The sequence below is a fragment of the Peromyscus maniculatus genome, chromosome 6 (assembly GCF_049852395.1).
Source record: "Peromyscus maniculatus bairdii isolate BWxNUB_F1_BW_parent chromosome 6, HU_Pman_BW_mat_3.1, whole genome shotgun sequence".
In the NCBI taxonomy this organism is placed as follows: Eukaryota; Metazoa; Chordata; class Mammalia; order Rodentia; family Cricetidae; genus Peromyscus; species Peromyscus maniculatus.
In genome coordinates, this window is record NC_134857.1 from 66,353,982 (window position 1) to 66,377,902 (window position 23,921).

The 23,921-nt window shown below is 42.8% G+C and overlaps 1 protein-coding gene across 5 annotated transcripts in view; it reads left to right on the top strand.

Annotated features, from left to right (window-relative positions):
* The window catches only part of Sh3d19 (SH3 domain containing 19), a 169,984-nt gene that overhangs the window by 58,394 nt on the left and 87,669 nt on the right, over nucleotides 1-23,921 (top strand). For 4 of the 5 annotated variants that reach the window (XM_076574343.1, XM_006985332.4, XM_042279230.2 and 1 more), the window contains exon 2: nucleotides 21,950-21,989. In XM_076574343.1, coding sequence (XP_076430458.1) covers nucleotides 21,950-21,989 — 40 coding nt within the window. Of the gene's footprint in view, nucleotides 1-20,162; nucleotides 20,305-21,949; nucleotides 21,990-23,921 lie in introns of those variants that run through there. The other variant, XM_076574344.1, reaches the window with a different exon arrangement.

Genomic DNA, 23,921 nt, shown 5'->3' on the forward strand with positions numbered 1-23,921 from the left:
TCGGCTCCCAGTACCCACATGGCAACTTGCAGCCATCTCTAATGCCAGTTCTAGGGATTCTGAAGTTTTCTTCTGACCTCTGCAGGCTCTAGCACATGGCACACATATATGCATGCAGGCAAAACACTCATACAGATAAAAAATAAATATATATGTAAATATATAAATAAAAATATAAATCTTTTTTTCAAAATAATGGTACAGTGAAAAATCTTAATGGAAGTCTCGATTGCCCTTTTATTTATTAGATAGATTTTTTTTTTTTTTTTAGAAACTGAACTTTTGAGAGGAAAAAAAGCTGTAAACTTTTTAAAGTGCCACATTGCTCTGGTCTAGAAAGATCCATATCCATTTCTACCATGGGTAAGGGAGATTGCCCATGTCTGTACTATTTGTACCAGCATTGGACATATTACTGAAAAATAGTGTCGTTTTATATGTTTTTAGTTAAATACAGGATAAGATAGAGTAGGCAAGGAGTTAGGGAACTGGGAGAGGAGGCAGCTGTAGACTTTGAAACGCTAACATTTCAGCAAACACTTCTCACACTGCTTGTCTCTGTTTAGTTGAAAAGGAACCAAGGGAGCCGGTTGGGGCCCTACACTGACCACGGAGATAAAAATGGGTCCCTACACTGACCACAGAGATCAGGGTAAACCATTACACAGGCACAATTAGCTAAGCCTTCCCGGCCCAAAGCTATTTGGTTAGCTGCCTGAGATCTCTATCCTGAGTGTGCTCTATAAAGAATAGCCTTTAAGTGACTGCAGAGCTAAAAACCAACAGTAATGGAATTCAGCTAATTATTTCTTCCTCGGCCCAGACAAGTGAGGTCCAGTGCGGTTTTGACTCTTCAGACAGAACACAGCTTTCTGGCCATCGCGGAAGTCACAAAGACTGGAGGTTCTTTGCTTTCTCTGTGTGCCCACTTTGACCTTCCAAGGTGTTCTTCCCTTTCTGCCTTATTTAAAGGTCCCTTGTCCTTTCTTCTGGTCTCCACTTCATTCTTCAGTATGGTGCTCCTGGGCCCCCTTTCTTAAATCATGAGTCATAAGGGATCAAGTAACTGAATGCATGTAGGAGTCTTGAAGAGTCTGAAATTTCTAAAGTGCAGTGGCCAAAATTAGTTCAAAATCAAATGTGTAATGAATCTAAGTTCTTTCTGGTGGTGCTTGCCTGTGTTGAATCACATGATGTCATTGCAGCCTTGGTTCTGAATGCCCATGAGTACTGGGCCATGCCATCATGCCATGTGTCATCAATGAATGCTGCCTGAAATACCTCAGCTAAGATTCAAGACTGTTGTATGTTATGAATTGCAGTGTTTTGCTGTATATACAGAGTGTTCTGCTCTTTAGAAACATAATTATGGGAAGCAAAGGCAATATTTTCTTGGCCAGCATTCTTCAGCATGTGAGTATCAAATTAGTGTGTCTGTGGATTGTGTTGGGATACAAAGTTTTATTTTATTTAAGATTTTTATTTATAGCCAGGTGTGGTGGCACACGCCTTTAATCCCAGCACTCAGGAAGCAGAGGCAAAAGGATCTCTGAGTTCGAGGCCAGCCTGGTCTACAAAGTGAATTCTAGAACAGCCAGGGTTGCACAGAGAAAACCTATCTCAAAAAAATCTACCACCACCCACAAAATATTTATTTTATTTTATTTTGTGTGTATGAGTGTTTTACCAGCATGCATGTCTGTGTACCAGTTGTATGTCTAGTGTCTGCAGAGTCCAGAAGAGGGCTTCAGATCCCCTGGAACTGGAATTATGGTGCCAGCTGCCATGTGGGTTCTGGGAATCCAACCTGGGTCCTCTGGAAGTGCTCTTAACGGCTGAACCATCTCTCCAGCCCCACAAACTTTGATTTAAAAAACTGGTGTTTATGTTGCATTTAAAATTTTTATTTTAGTTTAAAATATGTTTTAAAAAGTTCATTGTTAAATGAACTTTGTCTTGGGATTAGGACAGAATCTCCAGTAATTTCAGAAATGGCCCTGGGCATGCTTCTGCCACTTCTGTAGCACATTTTTATTTGAAGGAGCATTGGCAGCATTGGTGATTATAAATCCAAATAGTAATCAACGCTGAAAACTGTTGAAGATGTTCTACCCTTCAGCATCTCACTTAGCCAGGATCTAATTATTTTTATAAAATTAAGCAAGCACACCCATCTCATAAATAATTAAATTTGCCTTTGTCTTTAGTAAATGATAAATCTACATATATACCAAAGAATTGTTCTAGAATAAATTATTTTGTGATTTATTGTCAGTAAATCTTTGATTTGTATACTTATTTTATATACCTGTGTATAGAGAGTTGCATAAAAATTTCTCAGGTGAAAAGAATTATGAGTGGAAAGAATTTTTTTTTGTTTTGTTTGTTTGTTTGTTTGTTTGTTTGTTTGTTTTGAGACAGGGTTTTTCTGTGTAGTCCTAGCTGTCCTGGAACTTGCTCTGTAGACCAGGCTGGTCTTGAATTCACGGAGATCCTGCCTCTGCCTCCCAAGTGCTGGGATTAAAGGCCTGTGCCATCACAGCCTGGTAGAGTGGGAATAATTTAATAAGCCTTTATCTGAAAGACATTGCTAACCCCAGGCTGAAGTGACTTTCCAGTTCTCTGGTAACAGATGCACACTGTAACTCAAACTTATCCCAAGATACGTGAAACTCAGAGAAATACAGTTGGCATTACCCCTCTAGGTAGGTATCTGGAGTTGGACTTTCCTTTGCACATTTCTGTTTTATACGATAGCTTAAAATAAAATTCATAATATAAAAAATAATATATAATAACTATAATAATATAAATATATTAATAAATAATATATTATAATATAAAATTTTAACCTTTGCAGCAAAAGGCTTTAATTATTTTAATCTTGTAGAGAATTTATTTTTCCTAAAAATATAAATTAAATGCTACCAGAAAAACTTCTATTTTAATTTTTTGTGAGGGTGAGGATTCAGTCTTTTCAAGTCACGTGTCTTATCAATCCTTCCCTTTATTGTGCTTCCCCAGTTAAATTTATCTTAGTCTTTAAATTCTTTGGAAAGTGAGAATGGCCAGTTCTCAGTGAAAGGCTCAGAAGGCTGTACTGGATCAGTGTAAATCCATCCAATTATATTTGAATTTGACAGTTTTACTCCTAAACCAAACCCAGAACATTATGAGTTTTTACAGAAAACAGGTGTGAATGTTCCAGGAATATTCCGAAGGCCTGGGCACACCTGCTACTGACAGTTGAGAAGGTGGGAAGAACCCGTGTCTGTGATGGGAACCTCCCTCATGCTGCGGAGGGAGGGTCCCTTTTTCCGTGGGATCGTGTTGATGTGTAAATCTTGCCAAACATCAATATTTCCTCACTCCTCTCCCCTCTCCCCGAAACAAATGAAATGGAAACTGTCTTGTTGCAATATTTAATCGATATATGAACAAATTAATATTAATATGTTTCAGAAAGGCCAGCAGTAGTCACTCCTCGGTGGTTTAGTCATGGTGCAGTGTTTAGAGATCGCTCCTGGGTGCCTGTCAAGTTCCCTGTGGTCGTGTGTCGGGGAGAGCAGTGACACATGGCTAGCAGCTGGATTTAATATTGGAAGCATGTTGACTGTGCGGGATATTTTAGTCACTCAAGTGAAAGACCACCACAGTTCTGATGTCCATTGTCACCTTAGGCTCGTTCAGAATCTACATTTTGTTTGACATATGTACTTTATGGTCTTCGATGATAGCACAATAAAAATAAATAAAATAAATAAATAAAATAAAAATTCATCCCCAGTCTCAGATTCAGATAGAAACAATTTATGATCAAGTATTCTCGTGGTCCTTCCACAGCTTTGTTGCACAGTGTGCTTTCCCTAGGTTTATTCTAATGTCTAGTTTTCTTCCATATCCTGTCAAGATTTGGACCAATTTTAAAAGCTTGCGTTGTAGTTCTCCCAACTGATATACTACTAGGGTATCTTGGAACAAAACAGAAACAACATCAAAACCCTGGAGTGCTGTGCCTTTGTTTGTGGAGATGTGAAAATTCTGCAGCGTCGTGCAATCCATGCCTTGTTTACTGCCGACTCTTAAAGGTCAGACCAGCTGTCGCTCCCTGGTGATTAACTTCAGGAGTTAGTAGCCATTTTACTAAACCACAAAGATCATCAGCCTCTGGTTAGTACCTGCTGGTGCCTTGAACAAATGTACATTAAGCTGGGAAACTGAACTCTACACTAAATTCAAAATCCACCAAGTTGTTCACTCTTTGGAGAGTCTGATGAGAAGGTCTTCCCTTTGAGTTCCTTTCCTAGTAAGGGGTGGCATCCTCATGTGATGAGAAATTCCCCAGAAATCTCGACTATTTGACTACTTGGTCCCCAGTTAGTAACCCTCTTTGGGGAGGTGTGGCTTTGCCGAAAGAGGTACGTCACTAGGGGCATGCTTTGAGGGTTCGAAAGAGGTACATCACTAGGGGCATGCTTTGAGGGTTCCGAAGCTGTGTGTCTCCAGTGAGCTCCCTCTGCCTCCTGTCTGCAATGGAGACATGAGCTCTGAGCTGTGCTCCGGCTACCCACCGCATGTCTGTGCTCTGCCATCAGGGACTCTGACACTAGGGAACTAGGCCGGATTAAACGCTTTCTTTTGTAAGTTGCCTTGGTGGTGGTATTCAGTCACAGCAACAGAAAAAGTAACTATGACAATCATTTACGGTTCGTCTGCTTTTCAGGAGCAGTTCGCAAACCATGCTGGGCTTTGAGCTTGTATCAAAGTATGAAGTTTTCCTTGATACTCGGGAAAAATGGAGTTGAGTGTCCAGCTTTCCCCAGCAGTTAAATGCTTTGCCCTGGGAGATTGCTTTGCACACTTAAAGTACAGACCCAGTGTCTCCTACTTTGTGTGTGTTTTCAAACCAGTATTATTAATATGTAATATAATAAAACCATCTGCGTTTTAGCCAGCTTAGTACTGTCCAGTTATGACTTAATTTTTGCCATTGGGCGAGAGCATAACATCAACTTTCGTTGGTGGATGGAAGGTCGGTAGCTCAGTGGTAGAGTATCTGCTTCTCATCAGTGAGACCCTGCATGGAATGTAGGCCATCAAAAAGGAATAAGGAGAAGGGGAGAGGAGGAGGGGGGGGTTGTGCTGAGGGGAAGGGAGAGGAGAAAAAGTGAGGGGAGGTGTAGGTTGAGGAGAACGGGGAGGGGGTGATGATGTTGAGGGGAAGGGGGGGACAAGTGATGGGTTGAGGGGAATGGGAAGGGAGGGAAGGGAAGGACTTCGCCATCAGTGACATCCTTTAATTGTCCTATGCAGGAAACACTTATATTTACCCCTCTGTTTGATGATTCACGATATGACTATATTGAGTTTGTCTCTCCCATCTTAGTGATATTCACAGAAGGAAATAGCAAAGAGACAATTCTTTTTCCGTTTTATAACATAAAAGCTTAAAGTTTCATTTGTCATTTATTGTACTTTTTATTTGATAATAACAGAGTGCTCTCACCTTAGATATTAAATAATCATTCTTATAACCATTTGGGCCCTGATTACTCAGGAAGTACAGAAGCTCTTCGTTGAAATTTATCTGCTCTAAACCAATTAGTATCGTAAGAACTGATAACTATGAAGATGCTTCCTTTTTGCTTGTGCTGTTCCTGGGAAAATGCAAGAGAGATTAGGGGAAACTTCATGGAGTTACCAGTGTGCCTGTCCCCTGGAGTTGTCTCTCCTGATTCGTACGACTTAGTTACCCTAAGGGCAAATCCATGCTCACTTTTTTACCTATATTCTTATGTGGCTTTCTGTTGAGAGGTCCTTTCTATATCTCTGTATCATAGTTAGATAATTAGACAGGTATAGCCTTTGTTTAATATAAAAGACTCTAGCTGAGGCTATATATTATTTCTATTGAAGTTTTTATACTGGATTCTACGTATCCTCAAGGATTACTATTGATTTTATTTTAAAATTTCAATTTAGTGTTAAAATTGTTAATTGACTGTCATCCAGGGGTAAAAAGAATCGGGTGAAGCTGTTTTGGTTTGATTGAAAAATGTTCTCCGTAGGCTCGGGTACTTGAAACCAGGGTCCCCAGCTGGTAGCATTGCTTGGGGAGGTTTAAGAGGTGTGGCCTTGCCAAAGGAAGTGTGTCACTGGGGGTGGGCTTCCAGGGTCCTGTAGCCTTGCCCTCCTCCAGTTGACTCTCTCTGCTTTGAACTTGTGGTGGAGGATGGGAGCGCTCAGCTTCCTGTTCCTGCCACCATGCCTGTGACCAGTTTCTTTTGTTCAATAATGTTTTCAGGGGTCGCCCAGGTGTGGCATGTTTCGGTGATTCGTTCCTCTTTATTGCCGACTGATCAAATGATGCTCTAGTATATGCAATACTGTTTTAAAATTCTAAAGCGCATATGTGTGTGTGTGTGCGTGTGTGCACACGCGTGCGCACGCGCGCATGCACATGCATGTGTGCCATGACACATGTATGGAGACCAGAAAACACCCTGCAGGAGGGGGTTCTCGCCTCCTATCATGTGGTTGCAAGGATGGAACTCAGGTCGTCAGGCTTAGCAGCAACCACTTTTACCTGCTGAGCCAGCTCACTGGTCTGCTACCCAATATGTTATCCACGACTAGTTCATTCATTTAAAATTTATTTCCAAGGTTGGCTGCTGTTAGTTATATAGGAGTCTGTGTGGACGTGATTTCGTTTGTCTTGGGTATTGTGAACAAGAATTCCTGGAAATAAGCTGTGTCTGCAGGGGCCGATTGGCTGATTCGAACATGAATGATGTGGAGAGGGTGGAATGTTGCAGGCCCAGAGCCTAATTAAATTTATCTTGGATTATCTCTAAAGTACTTAATAGATATTCCTTGCATCCGCCCCCCCCCCCAACCCCCAAAGTGCTGGACCTAACATCCTGTCACTAACAGAGAAAGCCAGACTTAAGAACCTTTTGGAATGTATTGGCTTAACAAAACCCTAGTTCTATCAATGGAGAGGCTCCAAGTGCTCTCAGATAGCATCTCAGGGCCAGGCTGGGGTTTCTCTGCTCCACCATAACTGCCTACTTAATGTTTCCACCAGTGGATTTGCAAAGTGCCTTGATTTATGACTTTCTTTGTTCTCTTACTATAAAAACTTCATGAAACTGCTTTGTGTTGGAACATGGAATTTTAGATAACCTGAATCAGCGTTCCCAGGCCATGGTCACTCATATTTGGCTCCAGAATAAGCTATCTCTTACTGCCTTGGAGGAATGAGCTGTGTTTTTTATATTGACTGCATGTACCTGGAGGTGGCATCTTAGGTTCCTATGGTGACTCTGTATTTGACTTTTTGAAAACTGCTGACTTCTTTACAGAGCAGATGTGCCATTTTATGTTCCCACCAGGAGCATGTAAGGGTTACATTTTCTCCACATCTTTGCCAATACTTTTATTGTCCATCTGTTGGATTGTAGCTATTCTAGTGGGTGTGGAGAAGTAGTATCTCCACCCTCTCCATATCATTCATGTTCGAATCAGCCAATCGGCCCTTGCAGACATAGCTTATTTCCAGGAATTCTTGTTCACAATACCCAAGCAACTTCTTGGAGTTGAACATGTAAAAATCCTGTCAGTGTAGTGCTATCTGGTCAGTGACAGGGCTGATGGAAAACTCAGCCCTCTCGTGTAGAATCTTACATTAGCTACCTTGTGAATAGTATTGAGCTAGAAATTTTATCTTATTTACGTAATCTCTGTTTCTTCTTCTCCCAAAGTGTGGTTCTCAATTTCCAGAGCTTTTCTTGGGTTTGCCAGCTCCACCCCAGATGTTTGCCCCATATAAATGCTGTAACAGAATCACCAGCTCCAACAGCCAGCTGTGATGCTTCACATCTGTAATTCCAGCACTCGTGGGCCTAAGGAAGAAGCTTTCCATGGGTTCAAGGCTAGCCTGTACTACATAGTAAGTTCCAGGCTAGCCTGGCATATAGTTTGAGACAGACACCCCAAAGCAGATCTATAACATCTTCTGTCTTTCCTTTGTCCATCCTTTTCCTTGGAGGATATTTTCTCGACAGAATGTTGGAACGTGGGAGATAATTCTTCTTTTGTATAGTTACCCAATAACATCTTGGAAATATTTCCTGTTCATAGCTTTTAACCAACTATTTCTTTGAGATTCTTAACTCTCTCTATTATCTATTCTATTGCTGTATGTTGAGTTAACATCTCAGAGATAAATACATAAATGAGCAAATGTTGTGGACCTCCTAAGTCTATTTTTTAATGGATCTTAATTTTTATATCTTTGTGTTGCTTAAAATCCTGTCACCTTGTTTTTTCAGATTAATATTCAGTTCTGTTTATTCTCGTATTTAGCCTGTCTGCTTAATCTTTTATGTTGACAAGCAGTCATGTATTTCCTTCCAAGAACTATTTCTTTTAAGAGATTTATTAATTTTTGTTTTATGTATATATGTTTTAGCTGAGTGCATGTATGTGTATCATGTGCATGCAGTGTCCACAGAGAGCAGAAAAGGGCATTGGATCCTCTGGAACTGGAGTTACAGACAGTTATGAGCCACTATGTGGGTGTTGGGAACTGAACCCAGGTCCTCTGAAAGAGCAGCAAGTGCTCCTAACTGCTGAGCCATCTCTCCAGTCTCTCAAAAGAGCTACATCTTGTTCTCGGCCTACTCTTTCTTCATGGTAGAACTTTTTCCTGTTTTATGTATAAATAGAAAGAGATAGATAAAATAAGCTTCGTTAAATCTGAGAATGCAATTAGAATTTTTTTTTTTCCCAAACAGGGTTTCTTTGTGTAGCCCTAGCTGGCCTTGAACTCAGAGAGATCCACCTGTCTGTGCCTCTTGAGTGCCGGGATTAAAAGCATGTGCTAGCACCATCTGGCGTCATTAGACTATCTTACATATCTTATTCCTAAATTCCTCTTCTCTTTCATCCAGAATCGATTGTACATCTGGCCATCCTATTTTATGTATTGATTTCCTCAGCTGCTTGTTTAACGTTGGTTGAGGGAGCATGTTTATGAGCGAAGGAACGAGTTGACCGATACAGGATGAAGGTTTGTTTTCTGTAACGCTTTCCTCTGATTGCAGAGCAGACTGCACCGAGCTGTGTATTAATACAGCATGCCTGTTTCCTGTAGGAAAGTAGAGAAGGGTGCAGGAATTGACAGCAAACAGTATCTCAGCAGAATTCAGGCCTGTTAATGTTCTGATGCACTACATCCCTATCTGTGGGTACACATTTGCTCATAAATTCAATGTTAGTAACAAAAAAAAAATGATAACGATAGGCAGTAAACTCGCCGGGCGGTGGTGGCGCACGCCTTTAATCCCAGCACTCGGGAGGCAGAGCCAGGCGATCTCTGTGAGTTCGAGGCCAGCCTGGGCTACCAAGTGAGTCCCAGGAAAGGCGCAAAGCTACACAAGAGAAACCCTGTCTCGAAAAACAAAAAAACAAAAAAAAAAAAACAATAGGCAGTAAACTGGAGCTCTTCTCCCAGCTCAGACACCTCTGTCATAAGGTTCTCAACTCAACAGCTTCTGGATAGTTAGGAGTTTCTGAGCTTAAGAAAACTCGGAGTCGGTGGGAAGGAATTCAGGACTCTGGATTCAGTCTTCGAACAACATACAATCTAATATAAGATGAGTGTGGCTTGTGGTGAGCATCAGCGTTGTATGTGAACCATGGGTTCATCGGGTGAGGGCGCCTCCAGCCTTTTGATGTAAATGGAGGAGTGGAGATTTTGGGGATCTTGAGATCCAGCTTCAAAAATCTCCCCCTTTAGTTCTTTAAGTTCTCATCCGTAAAATGTCAAGGACATTCGTTGTGGGGCTTTGGTAAAGATGAAGAGGCCGTACTTTAGGAATGCCTCCCGCAGAGGAGACACACAGCTTCCAGTGCCATTGTTCTGATGATCAGTTTTTGCATTGGTTCCTCTGGGTTCCTGTGACCTGGGAGCCTCAGAAGTGACTCAGAGAGTACTGCATTCTCTGTGCCAGATGCACTGCCCCTCAACACTGCATTTCTTCACCGACGTTGAGCATTTCTTCATTTTGCATTTCTGAAGTAGCATTTCACGATGCTTCCTCTTCTAATCAGAATTATTAGAAGCTTGTGTGTGATGATGCATGTCCCTGTGAATCAGTCAGAGCCACCCGCTCCCACAAAAGAGGAGACAAGAACAGGCAACACAGGTAGTTTAGCTCAGCTTGTTTCTAGTTGGCACAGACGTGGAGGACTCCAGCCAGTGTAGTCCTCTATTTATGTTGCACTGAGGCTGTGCAAGGTACAGGGCTTTACAGGCTTTGCCATCTTTAAGCCGTTTACACCGGAGGAAGCGATGAGCTGTCAAAGTGTGTTAGTGCTGAGAAGTGCTCAGCACTGGATGGATGAGAGAGAGGACAGGTGTGATTTCTGCTCCCGGGAGAAGATCAAACAAGGATTCACAGCGAAAGTGATAGATGTCTCTTAGGCATTTCTTCACACTCAGCAGCTCTGAGCGCTTAGGTGTCTACACAGGGAAGAATAGCATGAGCCGGATGAGCCAGTGGGGATTCTGCCTGTGTTTCTGTGTTCTTTTGAAGGAAGCTGTTTGGATGGGAAGTTAACAGAGAGGAAGGAGAAGAGGGGGCTTGAGTTTGTAGGAGGCTGTATGTGCACAGAAAATACATTCCCTATCCCTAGCTAAGATACGTTAGCAAGGCTCATACATGGCTTTACCTTTTCTTGATTAAAGGGTTTTTTTCAACAGTCACTCTAGATTAGAGATCAAGACTGCCACACTGTGGATAAACACCTCAACTTGAAAATGCAGGTCACAAGAATTCTCATCCCAGTGAGAAAGGTTTGTGAACCAGTTATTTAACAGGGCCTGGCCTGGGGTTTGGAATAGCGTGGTCCTGGTGCCCTCAGCTTCTCCACAAGGTCCTGGTGCCCTCAGCTTCTCCACAAGGTCTGGGTTCTCTCAGCTTCTCCTAGCTTCTCCACAGTGAAGGCTTCTCTCAGCTGCACTGGTCCCTAATGTTTCCTCACTTTTTAGAGTCAGCTGTACAAGAGGAAATCTCTGGTGTTACAGGGTCTTTTAATGCTCAGCACTAGGACTAGGAGATGGGGAAATGGGGGGGGGTTGTCTTTAAAGGAATTTAAAGACTTCATCCTTGTTTTTTTTTAAAACCCTAACAGCTGAAAAGACAACATGTGGCTAGTGATGTTATCTATCCTTTTTGCACCTGAAATAACAATCTTAATTTTTGTGTCCTGAGTTCTCATGAACAAACTCTGTATTGTTCTGAAATATAATGGAGGGTCTAGTAATTACACAAAGAGATCAAATTCTTATATTTCATCTGTTTAGTTCCTTTCTCTGTACCACTCAGTCAGCCTACTCAGGAAAGCGATTTGGAACTCTTGAGGATTAAAAAAAATAATTTTGATCTGGGTTTTGGTGGCTCATGCCTTTAATCCCAGCACCTCGGAGGTAGAGGCAGGCAGCTCTCTCTGAGTTTGAGGCTAACCTGGTTTACATGGTTCTAGGGCAGCCAGGGCTACATAGTGAGACCTTGTCTCAAAATAGCAAATTAACAATAATAATAGCATTCTTTTGAGACCAAAATATGTTATGTCACAGTGAAATACATGTGGGGAGCACAGTTAACATATGCTAATAAGGGCCAGGCAAGATGCTGCATCTCTTTAATCCTAGCACTTGAGAGCTGAGACAGGGGGATTGTAAATTCCAGACCAGCCTGTGCTACATAACAAAACTTGTCTCAAAACAACAGTAAAAAGTCTTACACTTACACACACTCACACACACACACACACACACACACACAGAGAGAGAGAGAGAGAGAGAGAGAGAGAGAGAGAGAGAGAGAGAGAGAGAGCGAGCATACAACAAATAAATACATGCAACAAAGAGATGTTGTAAGAAGTTTGAAAGAAAGTGGTCGATAATGTGAGGGCGTCATTGGAAAGCGTGAGTAGCAGCAGCAAGGACTGATGACGCCTGTCACCAAGCCAGCTTCCCTTCTGCCCCCTCCCTGCCAGTAGCCCTGATGAAATGTCCATCTTCCTAAAGCCCCTGCCTGACTCACCGTGGGTGAAGAGGGCAAGTTCAAGGGGACTCGGATTCCCGGAAACGACCAACATAAAAAAGTTCAGGTCATACATTAGCCTGATGTAATGAATGTCAGTTGAATTCAGCAATCAAAGGGAGCCAGTTGAGACACTTTAAAGAATGACTTAAAAAAGAGGCAGCCTGCCACTAAATTGCCATTTCCTCTTCCAGTTCATATGCACTGCAACTGTGTTTCCGGCATTCAGTTTGTTTCTGTGAGCGCTGCTCTGAGGCAGGAGGATAGACTAAAAAGCGGACTGCTTTAGAACAGAGGTGATTTTTCAAAACCATCGGGTTCGTGAAAAGCAAAAGGTGGCATGGGCATTCTCAGATGTGTTTTCCAGTAGCATCAGATTTATCTGTGGGGTAATAAATGTGTGTACAGCCTAAAGGATGCAGGGCAGAAGAGGAGAGGGAGGGCACTGGGCAGGCTCATTACTGCAGACATTTGCAGTGGCTGCCTGTGTGAGGACCTAAGACTGTCATTGCTTTCATCAAACACAATGCTCGGGGTACATGGGAAAGACCTGTGCCCAAGGCCATACAGAACAATACATACATACTGGTGTGAGCTAAGCATTGACGGAGTGCGGCATTCCGATAAGGTGATTTGGGTAAAATAATGTTCTCCCCTTCCCCACAAAGATCCACACCCCAGTTCCTGGAACCGGCGTCTCATTCCATAGCAAAGGAGGATTAATGTCGCTGATCATTGGTCATCTCATGAAGAACATCATACTGAATGATCCTCTCCGACCCACTATAGCCACGACTGATAGTTAAATACAGACGTAGGAGAGAAAGCCAGAGTCAAAAAGATGTTAAAGTCCTGGGCTATGACTCAGTCAGTAAAGGACCTTCTATGCAAGCCTGAGGATCTGGGCTGGACCCCCAGTACCCACATTAAAGCCCACCACAGAGGCATGTATCACCCATAGTACCAGTGCTCAGGAGGTGGAGGCAGGCAGATTTCTGGAGCTTTTTGGCCAACCCACCCGGCCAAATAAATAAACTCCAAATTCAGTGAGAGACCCTGGATCAAGAAAAGAGGTGGAGAGAGGACCCATGAGATGGCTCAGTGGGTAAAGGTGCCTGCCACCAAGGCTGATGACCCAAGTTCAAGTCTCAGGACTCATAATGTAGGAGAGAACTGATTCCGGAAAATTGTCCTCTGATCTCCACATGTACACTGTGGCACACTTGTGTACCACCCCCCCACACACACACAATAAATAAATAAAATATACTAATTATAAAAAGGTGGACTACAGAAGAGAAAGACATTCAGTGTCAACCTCTGGCCTCCATGTACATGCACACACACACACACACACACACACACACACACACACAAACACTATTCTACTGGAGGAAGAGGCCACAAGCTAAGGAATGCAAATAACTTCAAGAAGCAGAAAAACAAGCAAGGAAATGAATAGACACCCCCTCCCTTGGTGATTCTAGAAGGAATAAAGCCTTTTAGAAAGCTTACTTTAATCCCAAAGAGATGCACTTTTGACATCTTGCCTCTGAACTCTTGAGTTAATACGTTTGTGGTGTTTTCTATTAAGATGCAATGAGAGGAAAGTAATAGAAGGGTGCTGAAGGAGAGAAAGAAAAACCAGTGCCTGCTCTGTGGAGAAAGCAGCTCTTGAACCACTTACTAAAGACGGTAGAAGTAAGCCTGGCATAATTGTGTACGCTTATAGTCCCAACTACTTGGAAAGCTGAGGCAGGAGGATTGTTTGAGCCTAGGAGTTTGAGAGCAGCCTAGACAACCTAGAAATACCTCATCTTAAAAAGCAAAGGCTGGGGGTGTTAGCTTGCACCTGTAATCCCAGCATTTGGGAAGCAGAGGCAGGATTATACATTGAGGCCAGGCTGGGCTACATAGCAAGATCCTGTCTCAAAAAAAGCAAAACAGGGTGCCTGGAGATATGACTCAGTCATTAAAAGCACCTGCTTTACAGCTGTGGGAGCCTGAGACTAGATCCAAATACCCAGGCAGGAAGCCAGCGTGCCCCTGTACATGCCTGTAACCCCAGTGAGATGGCGTGTGGAGACAGGGAGGTCACTGGGACTCGCTGGCTGCCAGCCTAGCTGAAAATTGTGAACTTCAGGTTCAGGGAGAGACCCTGCCTCAAAGGAATAAGACAGAGAGTGAGAGAGAGAGTGCATGCCCTCCACTGGTGGATGCACACAAGCACACACGTGTGCACAGCCACGAACACACACACACACACACACACACACACACCATACTCACATACACATAAACTCGGTAGATTGCGTACCTAGCCTGCGTGTAGCCTGAGGATCGATCTCTAACAGCACATAGAAAGGAATAGAATGCTGTAACCCCAGCACTTGAGAGGTTGAGGAAGAAGATCAGAAATTGAAGGTCATCCTCATCTACATAGTAAGTTCAAAGCCAGACAGGACTACATCAGACTCTGTGTGAAAACAAAACAGAAAATAACAGTGAAAATGATATAGCAAGCAACACACACACACACACACACACACACACACACACACACACACACACACGAGTGGTAATAACAGTAGAATTTTATTTTCTAGATACTAAGCTAAGCTTTTATAGCCTTTTGTTAGTTCATGTGTCCTTACAGAAAGTCTGTAAAGTATTCTCTCACCTTTTACAGCTGAGAAAACTAGCTGGGCATAAATAACTAGTCCAGTCATTACCCAAGCGGCTACAGCTAGTTCACTGTGGCCCTCTGACGTGATGGCGGCTGATGCTTATGAGGTCTTAAAAGCACAGGTCGCATGTGAAAGCTGCCACTGTTATCTCGGTCTTCTCAGGGTGTGTGGCATGTCATGATTTGTAGTTTTTCTGAGACCTAGATTTATCTGGCAAGCCATATGGCAGGATTGAAGAAGAAGCCGGAACCAGAAAACCCAGTCGGGACACTACAGCCCGCCCAGAGCTGATAAGAGCCTGGAAGGGAGTAGGGACACTGGGCGTGGCAGAAGCAGACAGATTGCATGGGCTGCTGCTGCGTAAGCACAAATCCTATTTTGAAAACCAGACTCCCCTTCCATACTCATTTCCCCTCCCTGTGATTAAGGTGCTACACTTCAGTGAGTTTAGGGTTTCTAATTAGAGTTAGAAAAAGGGCAGTGACCATGTAAACTGCTCTGGAGCGCCTCAGATTTGCCCTGCCGTAGTTCTGCAGAGGTTCTCTTTAATCTCCTGGCCCTTCAGTGAAGAGCACGGGTCTGTGGAACCTAAGTTCCACAAGAAATAGTGGGCCGCAGCATGGGGAGGAGGCTCAGGGGTAGAGCGGCTACTTCCTTCCGACGACCAAAGCCTTGGGTTTGATCCCCAGCGCCGCAAGGAAAGAAACGAGTTATTGGAAAACTTACACTTAGTAAAGCGATATTCCAGTCCCTGCAGGAACCCCAAAAGTGAGGGAAAGTCACTTTACAGACACATTGCTGCCCAAAGCTGGGCGGCAGAGGCAGGCAGATCTCTGAGTTCACGGCCAGCCTGGTCTGCACACATATGCAGAGGATGATCACTGGATTCTTAAAAACAGTGTATGTGTAGAATGCATTGCTTTTAATTACATTTATTTGGCGTGTGTTTGTGTGCGTGCGTGCGTGCGTGTGTGTGTGTGTGTGTGTTCATACCTGTGGAAGTCAGAGAACAGCTTGTGGGAGTTGGTTCTCTTCTGCCACCATGGGGGTCCCAGAGATGGAACTTGGGTTGTCAGACTTGACAACAAGCTCCTTGTCCTGCTGAACCGTCCCAAACACCCCAGTGTGTTTTCTATTTGTGTGTTTGAAGTTTTAGAAAAGCCTGTGAAACTCTCTATAACATGCAAAATTCTATCTCTGTCGAATCAGCTTGCTCTCTTTTAGAGAGTCACCAAGGACTCTATCTCTGTCGAATCAGCTTGCTCTCTTTTAGAGAGTCACCAAGGACTCATGAGCCCTGCATGTTTTGTTCTGTCATATAATGGATGGGTTCGTTGTTTTATTTAAGCTGCTTATCATAAATAAAAACAATAGCATTGCTGGGCAAAGATCACCTTGGGTGGCTAATGATGGGGATATAATGCGTATGAAGAATGTGTCATCAGGCAGTTTCTTGGTCATGTGCACATCACCGAGGGCCTGACCCGGAGCCAGGTGGTGGAGATCAGTTTCTAAGTGAAACCCCTCGATGCAGTCAAGAGATACAGTAGATGGAAGATGAATGCGGCTGCTGTGTGCTGTTTTAGAGTGAATTTGTATCACTGAGAAGGAATATGCTCCAAAACAATGATTAAAAATAGAGGATAATAAATACCTAAACCAGCAATGTAGTCATCATCCTGTATCCTGCTTAATTGCATGTGCTACGCTCTCACGAGTGGCAGCGCATGGGGTGTGCTTATGCAGCATCCTACAAATGTGTTGCATTGGGACAGTAGGAGAGGCATGGTGTCTCAAAGTCAGAGGAACTTTCAGCTTCATTACATCATTTGGGACCACCACTGGATATGTGGTCTCTTGCAACCTTACACAGCACATGGCTAATCCTTTTTCAGATATATGCGCCCTCACATTAACATTTAATGATTAAAAGATTTGTATGGGATTGGTCCATGTTTTTGACATAACAGAATAAAGTGTATGTGGAGACAAGTGCATGTCTGTTCATCCTACATACTAAAGAGGCTGAGGCATCATTTGAGGCCAGTGTAGGCTACATAGTAAGACTCAAAAAAAAAAAAAAAAAAAAACCACTGGGCATGGTGGTGAGCTTGGGAGGCAGAGACAGGCAGATCTCTGAGTTCTTAGCTAGTCTGGTCTATACAGAGAGTTACAAACTAGCCAAATCCATATGGTGAGACCCTGTCTGAAAATAACACACACACACACATACACACACACACTCACACACGCACACACTCCAGGGCTGGTGAGATAGCTTTTTGGGTGAAAGTACATGCTCCGCAAGCCCGATGACCTGGAGTCTCCAGCTCCCAGCACAGAAGAGAACCAACTTCTGAACACCGTCCTTTGACGTCCATACATGTGCCATGGCATGTGTGTGCCCCCCCACATGTACACACAGACACACACCACACACATATACCACATACACCACACAGCGCACACACAAACAATAAAATCTAGACCAGTGGTTCTCAACCTTCCTAATGCCGTGACCCTTTAATATAGTTCTTCATGTTTTTGTAACCCCAACCATAAAATTACTTTCGTGGCTTCTTCAATTTTGCCACTGTTGTGATGTAATCGTAATGTAAATGTCTGTGTTATTTTTTTTTTTTTGATGGTCTTAGGTCTTTCCCCTGTGAAAGGCTCAATCAACCCCCAAAGGGTCAAGACCCACAGGTTGAGAACCACTGACTCAACATATCCAAGCACCCATACTAGAACTTGATATGCTTGGGAGTGTGATACAGACTCTCTTAAAGAGATTTTTTTCCCCCATCATAGAGGCATTTTGACACTACAGTGTGAGGTGTGGAAGAGATTCTCCTCACACTGCTTCCCACTCTGCTGTGAGTTTATCCTGTGTTCCTTCTGGAGATTGAGTCTTTCCCCTAATTTCAAAGAACAATGTAGGACCTTTCTTTCACTTCTGACTTCAGCTACTAAAGTAAGCTAGTCTCAACGAGGTTTGATTTTCCTCTCCAGTTAAGTGATCAAAGCCAAATCATCAAAGCCTGAATATCTTACAACAGATTCTGGCAAGTTGTACATTGGCCATTCTTCTTAAGTTTTAACCCAAGCAAAAGATGACATGTGCATTCTTATCATCTTTATTTCAAAGTGTTTGTCATCTTAGCTTCAGAGTCATCCCCAATGGTCGGGTCTGTGTGGTCATTCCCCAAAAGCTGCCCTTGTCAGAGGGGGCCCATCCGGTATACCATGGAAACACATAAACATCGGACCGTATGTGGTGGTAGATTAGATGAGAACAGCCCCCAGAGGCACATCTATTTGAATACTTGGTCCCCAGTTGATGCAGCTTTTGGAAAGGATTAGGTGTGGTGGCCTTGTTGGAGGAGGTGTGTCACTGGGGGTGGGCTCTGGGGTTTCAGAAGCCCACACCATTCCCAGTTCGCTCTCTTGGCCTCCTACTTGTAGATCAGGATGTAAGCTCTCAGCTACTGCCCCAGTACCATGCCTGTCTGCCCACTGCCGTGCCCCTCACCATGATGGTCATGGTCTCACCCTCTGACACTGTAAGCCCCAGACAAAGTCTTCTCTACATTCCCTTTATCACAGAGTCCTATCACAGCAGTGGGGAGTCACTAAAACATATGTGCTCTGGGTCCCAGAACCAGAAGTTGTCATGGAAGGGAAGTGTGTATAACCTGGAGTTCTCACGGAGCCTCAGACCTAAGACAGCTTTCTACCACCCTGCTAATTTCTTCAGTCTCTACCATGTACCATGTGGGTTCCCCCCCACACCCCCACATCTTCCCACATTACAGAAACATCTGAAGACTACCAGCTCCGCTTTATTTTCTTTGTTCTGTTTGTGGTGGGATACTCTGCCATTTCAAATAGCTTTAATAACATTAATAAATGAATGAGTAGGACAGGGAATACAAGGGGTGTGTGTGTGTGTGTGTGTGTGTGTGTGTGTGTGTGTGTGTGTGTCCGTGTGTGTGTCCTAGTTATACAGTGTAGCTACAAACCCAACAGGCTTTATGTGGTTATGCATTATAGCTACAGAATCCAACCACGTGTAACCATGACCTAAGCCGTCACCCTTTTCTTGGTGCATTCTGAGGTTTAATTCTGAGGTGCATTCTGTGATATGCAGTATTTGACAGATAAATCTTTGGGGCTTTTTATTTTTAGTGATTCTTCATGGTAAGCCTTTGAGTCCATAGTTAATTCATATCATTGCCAAATATTCCTAAGCCCAGAACCCCTCTTCCTGCACATACATTCTTTTTTCTTTTCTTTTCTTTTCTTTTTTTTTCTTTTTGTTTGTTTGTTTGTTTTTCAAGACAGGGTTTCTCTGTGTAGTTTTGGTGTCTGTCCTGGATCGCTCTGTAGACCAGGCTGGCCTCGAACTCACAGACATCCACCTGGCTCTGCCTCCCGAGTGCTGGAATTAAAGGCATCCGCCACCACTGCCCGACTGTGCACATACATTCTTTTCCAATTATTTAAAATTTAGAGAGGTTTTTAAAGAAATGGAGAACACATCAGAAAGTCTTTAATTTGAAATAAATGAAATTCATACTCTTTCAGCACTGTGAATGGCCAAGATAAAATTTCCATGTTTGCTATCAGTCTGTTCATGCTCTCCTTAAGGTTTCATCCAACTGCTTTGTTTACTGTTGGCAAGGAAGGAGACCCTGACTCTGCTCTCCGTGGTTTGTTTTGTTCAGTCGTGGCTTTGGGACCGAAATAATCACAATATATTTCTTGACAGTTGCACAATATTCTACCCTGTTGTGAAAATTGCTTTGCTTAAAATAGAAATGCATAAACTATGAGGCTATTTGAAAAGTATAAACATAAGACAGAGACAACACACACACATTCCACGCATTTATATGCGTTCTAGCTAAAAGATGACAGATCGCCAAATGTGAAGTGAGTTTATCTGTATCCTTTGGGGAAAGAGGATCAGGGCGAGGATGTGTTTTTCAATTTGTTCCTAATGTTGAAAGTTGAGTGTCTGGGGGTATTGTAAGCAGTGGATAATTTATCCTCACATCATCATGGTGTGGGTTCCTAGGAGTAACACATTATAAACACTGTATATGTATTGACATAGGAATCTGATCCTAATACTGTGGGAAGGAAGGCATTTGTATTTTCTTAGAGCAGAAAGTACCGAAATGACCATAGGATTTCCTGATTGAACCAAGGATGGAGGAGAGTTGTGAGCCATCCGCTTCCTGAGTGGCCACATTCCAGATGTGCAGACTGGTCATAGCACATCTGCCAATCAGAATGGGCCCTGCAGGGAAGCCCTTGGATGCTGAGGCTTGTTTACAGGCTCATGACTCTGTTTCTCCCTCCTCCTGTGTGTTGTGCCACTGGGAAGATTAGTGAGGGATCATGCTAGCGCATGCCTAGATAAACAAACTGCCTGAAACCAGGATCGACACTGGAACCTCGGCATCCTGGGCAGAGTTTTAGCTCATTGCTAGCCACAGGTAAGAGCTGTTGCTTTGTTGAGAGGATAACTGCTTCTGACAAGTTTCTGGCTTTACCTTTGTTAACAAAACAAGCAGGCTAAAAGATACCAAGGATTGCTATGACTTCAGTACTCAACAAGTGGAAAGTCTGCTGTGGTTTTTGCTTAAGGGAGGAGTAGACTGAGCACATTAAGACTGTTTTTAAAGGTACGGTAACATTCAGTGTGTAGAAATTAGACCCAGAAACATTGGCATTGTACACTTAGAGGGCAGAGCATCTCAACAAGCGTGTTTTACCATGAATCTCGCTCCTACTTGTTTGGAAAATGGTGTCTTCATATACTCTAATTCTTTGGCTTAAAGAGGCATTTCTTGGGTGGATGAGATGGCTCAGTGGATAAAAGTGCTGCAGCGAGTAAGAGTCCTTGTCACGTAAGACCGCTGACTGTGTCTAGTCCCTGGAACCCACAGTGGAAAGGAAGAACTGATGCCTGTGAAAGATGCACACACACGCGCACACACGAATAACACAGAGTATCTCTTTTTTATTATAAACCCAATGCAGAAAGATGGAACATTCCTGCACCTTAGTGTGTCTTACACTTTCCTCCCTTCCTTCTTAGGGTCCAGTCTTAGCATACTTCCTGTCCTGCTCCACCAGCAAGGAAATTATGAGCCTGGGGGTGGGGCTTGTTGGCTAATCTTTGCTTTGTCTTTAAATTAATTCAACCTTGTTAGTATTGATTCAGATTATGTTACAGAAAAGTGTGTTTTGATAGTATTCCTGTGTGGTTCCTTGTAACATCGGGTAGGGCTGTGTTGTGGTATGTTTATTTCTTTCAGTGTTGATTTTTGCATAACACTGAGGCGTTCTTCAGTTTCCTTTCTTGTTTTGAAGCATTTACCAGGGAATGATTGTTACTTGGACTCAAATGAGCAACTTGGGTGTTTTGTGGCTCTCGTTCATGGGATGGTTTTCGAGTTGATTCATATAGTGTTCTGAACTCTTACACGGAGCTGCCTTTCTCACCCGGAGCACAGTTGACATCTTAGGGCGTTGTCCTGTCACTTTTGGACAATGAACAGCATCTCTGCTCATCTGTAGAGCTCCTTCCTGCTCTGTTGTGACAACTGGGATGTTTATATGTACCACATTATAGCTAATTATCTACAAAACATTCTTGAATGTTCTGGATGGGAGAGAGTTAAGGCTGTACTGATCTTGGTGTGTCTGCAGATGTTGCCAGATGCTCATTTTGCTCCCTCCCATTCTGTCCGGAGCTCCTGCCAACCATGATTCATGGAATGATTTTTTGGAGCTGAGTAATCTGTGGCTTTTCAGTTTCCTTACTTTCTTTAGCTAAATCTTTTTAGTTTCAGCAAAGCCTTTAACACAGCAAAGATCTTCTAAAACAAAAATCTGAAACATTTTCCAAGTAGAAGATTTTAACAAACCATCAAAAAGTTTTATTTGTCTTATGTTGCGTGCTTTTGACACCCGAGTCAGACAGATCCTCTCCACTCGATTGAAGAACACTGGAAAAAATACAGCTGCCCCAAACAGTCCTTTGTGAGACCCACTGGTGTGGCAGCTGGAACACGCAGCCTCTTTCCTGTGACTTGAACGCCTGTGTTGACTTGTGACTGTCTTCTTTTTTTACAGATCGCAACGAGCGACATAAGCCAGAGCATCGTTCTTCAAGGTATGAGTTTATAGTATTTAATGATTCTGTTTAAAGTTCCTTGTTTGAAAAAACTATTTGGGAGCAATGAAACTGTCCTTTTTAGGTTGACTGTTATATTGAACTCGGTTATGGCAGTCAGAGAAACTTCACAAGAGAAATGTTGTTCATTCTCTGAACAAAACCCTGTGACATCACTGAGTGAGTGGGCAGTGTTTTACACTGAGGATTCCTTTCAGGGACAGATGAAACATTCTCATTTTCTTCCTTTTGTAACTCAAGTCCCTCTCCTCCTTCTAACCAATATTTCAAAATACACGTTGCTCTTTTCTTGATTACAGCATTAACACAGACTCAACATAGAAACACAGAAAATATGTTTTAGATGTTAAATCGTTGTGTGTGTATGTCAGTGATGTGTGCATATGGGGTCGGGGTACATGCTGCACCGTGCACGGGTTAGGGGACAGCTCTGAGGCGCCAATTCTCTTCTTCCACCTTTATGTGGGGCCCAGGATCGAATTCAGGCTGTCAGGATTCTATGGCAAGTACCTTTACCTGCTGAGCCGTTTTGCCCCAGAAAATTTTGTTTTGCTTTGTTTTTGTTTGTTTGTTTTGTTTTGAGTCAGGGTTTCTCTGTGTTGCCCTGGCTCTCCTGCAACTTGATATGTAGACCAGACTGGCCTTGAACTCACAGAGATTCTGCCTCCCTAGCACTAGGATTAAAGCTGTGCCCCACCACGCCTGACATTTTTTTATAATTACAAAGCATTAAAAAACAAACAAACAAACAACAACAAAAAACCAACCTTCACTAGCACCAAAGAAGATTTCTAAAAATCCTTTCAGACTTGGAAGAGTAGAAACGAACTTCCTCTCTTTCTCTTTTAAGTAAGACTGGAAGTCTAATATAGATATTTTTAATCAATTTCTAGAAAACTATAACTTTTCTACTATTACTTTCTCATTGTTCTATACTTCATTACTCTTTCTTTACATTTTATTTTGTGGAAAGTGGTAAAGTAGTGATAATACATTTATTAGGTTTACTGGTAAACTATACCCTAATGCTTTTTCACGGCGTCAAATCCTAATGTGTACTGAGCCCAGTGAATCAAAATATAAAACCTCTGGAAACTCCCCGTTGTCCGTCAAATCAGTGAGAGTTTATCTGAAAGGAGGGCATAGCAGAGTGTAATATTGGCCTTTCTTCAGGTTAATATACACATTATAGTTCACTCTTTATACATGGCTGGTTCTGAGTCTTGACAGGCATAAAAATTATTACTATATTATTATATATTTGTGTGTGTGCATGTGTGTGGATGTGGTGAGTGTGCTTTGTATGTGCATGTGGTGGGTGTGCATGGCGTGGCATGGGTGTGGAGATCAGAGTGCAACTTGGGAGGTGTTTGCGCTCTCCTGAGTTGTTCTTTGGATCAAACCCAGGCTGTCAGGCTTAGCGGCAAGCTCTTTACCTGCTGGGCCTTCTTGAGTTCCCTGTAAGTTAGATTTTTTTTTTTTTCAAATACAAAATTAAAAAAGAAGAAAAGCAATGGAAGAGAACTCTGAGAGCATATTGCATGGCATGGTCCTTGTGAGGTCAGAAGAAAACTTTTGGGAGTCAGTTCTTTCCTTCCACTGTGGGTTACCAGTAACTCAGGTTTTCAGGCTTGGCCACAAGCACCTTTGCCTGCTAAGCCATCTCATTGGCCCATGATGCCACAAAGTTGGAAGAGTAAATTCTAAAAATAGTTAGAATAGCACAAACCAAGATTCATGAGACCCTTGGCACACCAAAGGTTGAGATGAATTGAGCAGTATAAATTTTAATATAACACAGATCCTTATACTGAAACATAAGAGACATAGAAAAAGAAAGGAGGGGGTAGAATTTTAAGCAGCACGTTTTTAAAAATGTGAAGATTTAGCTCTTTGTAGATTTACCATGAG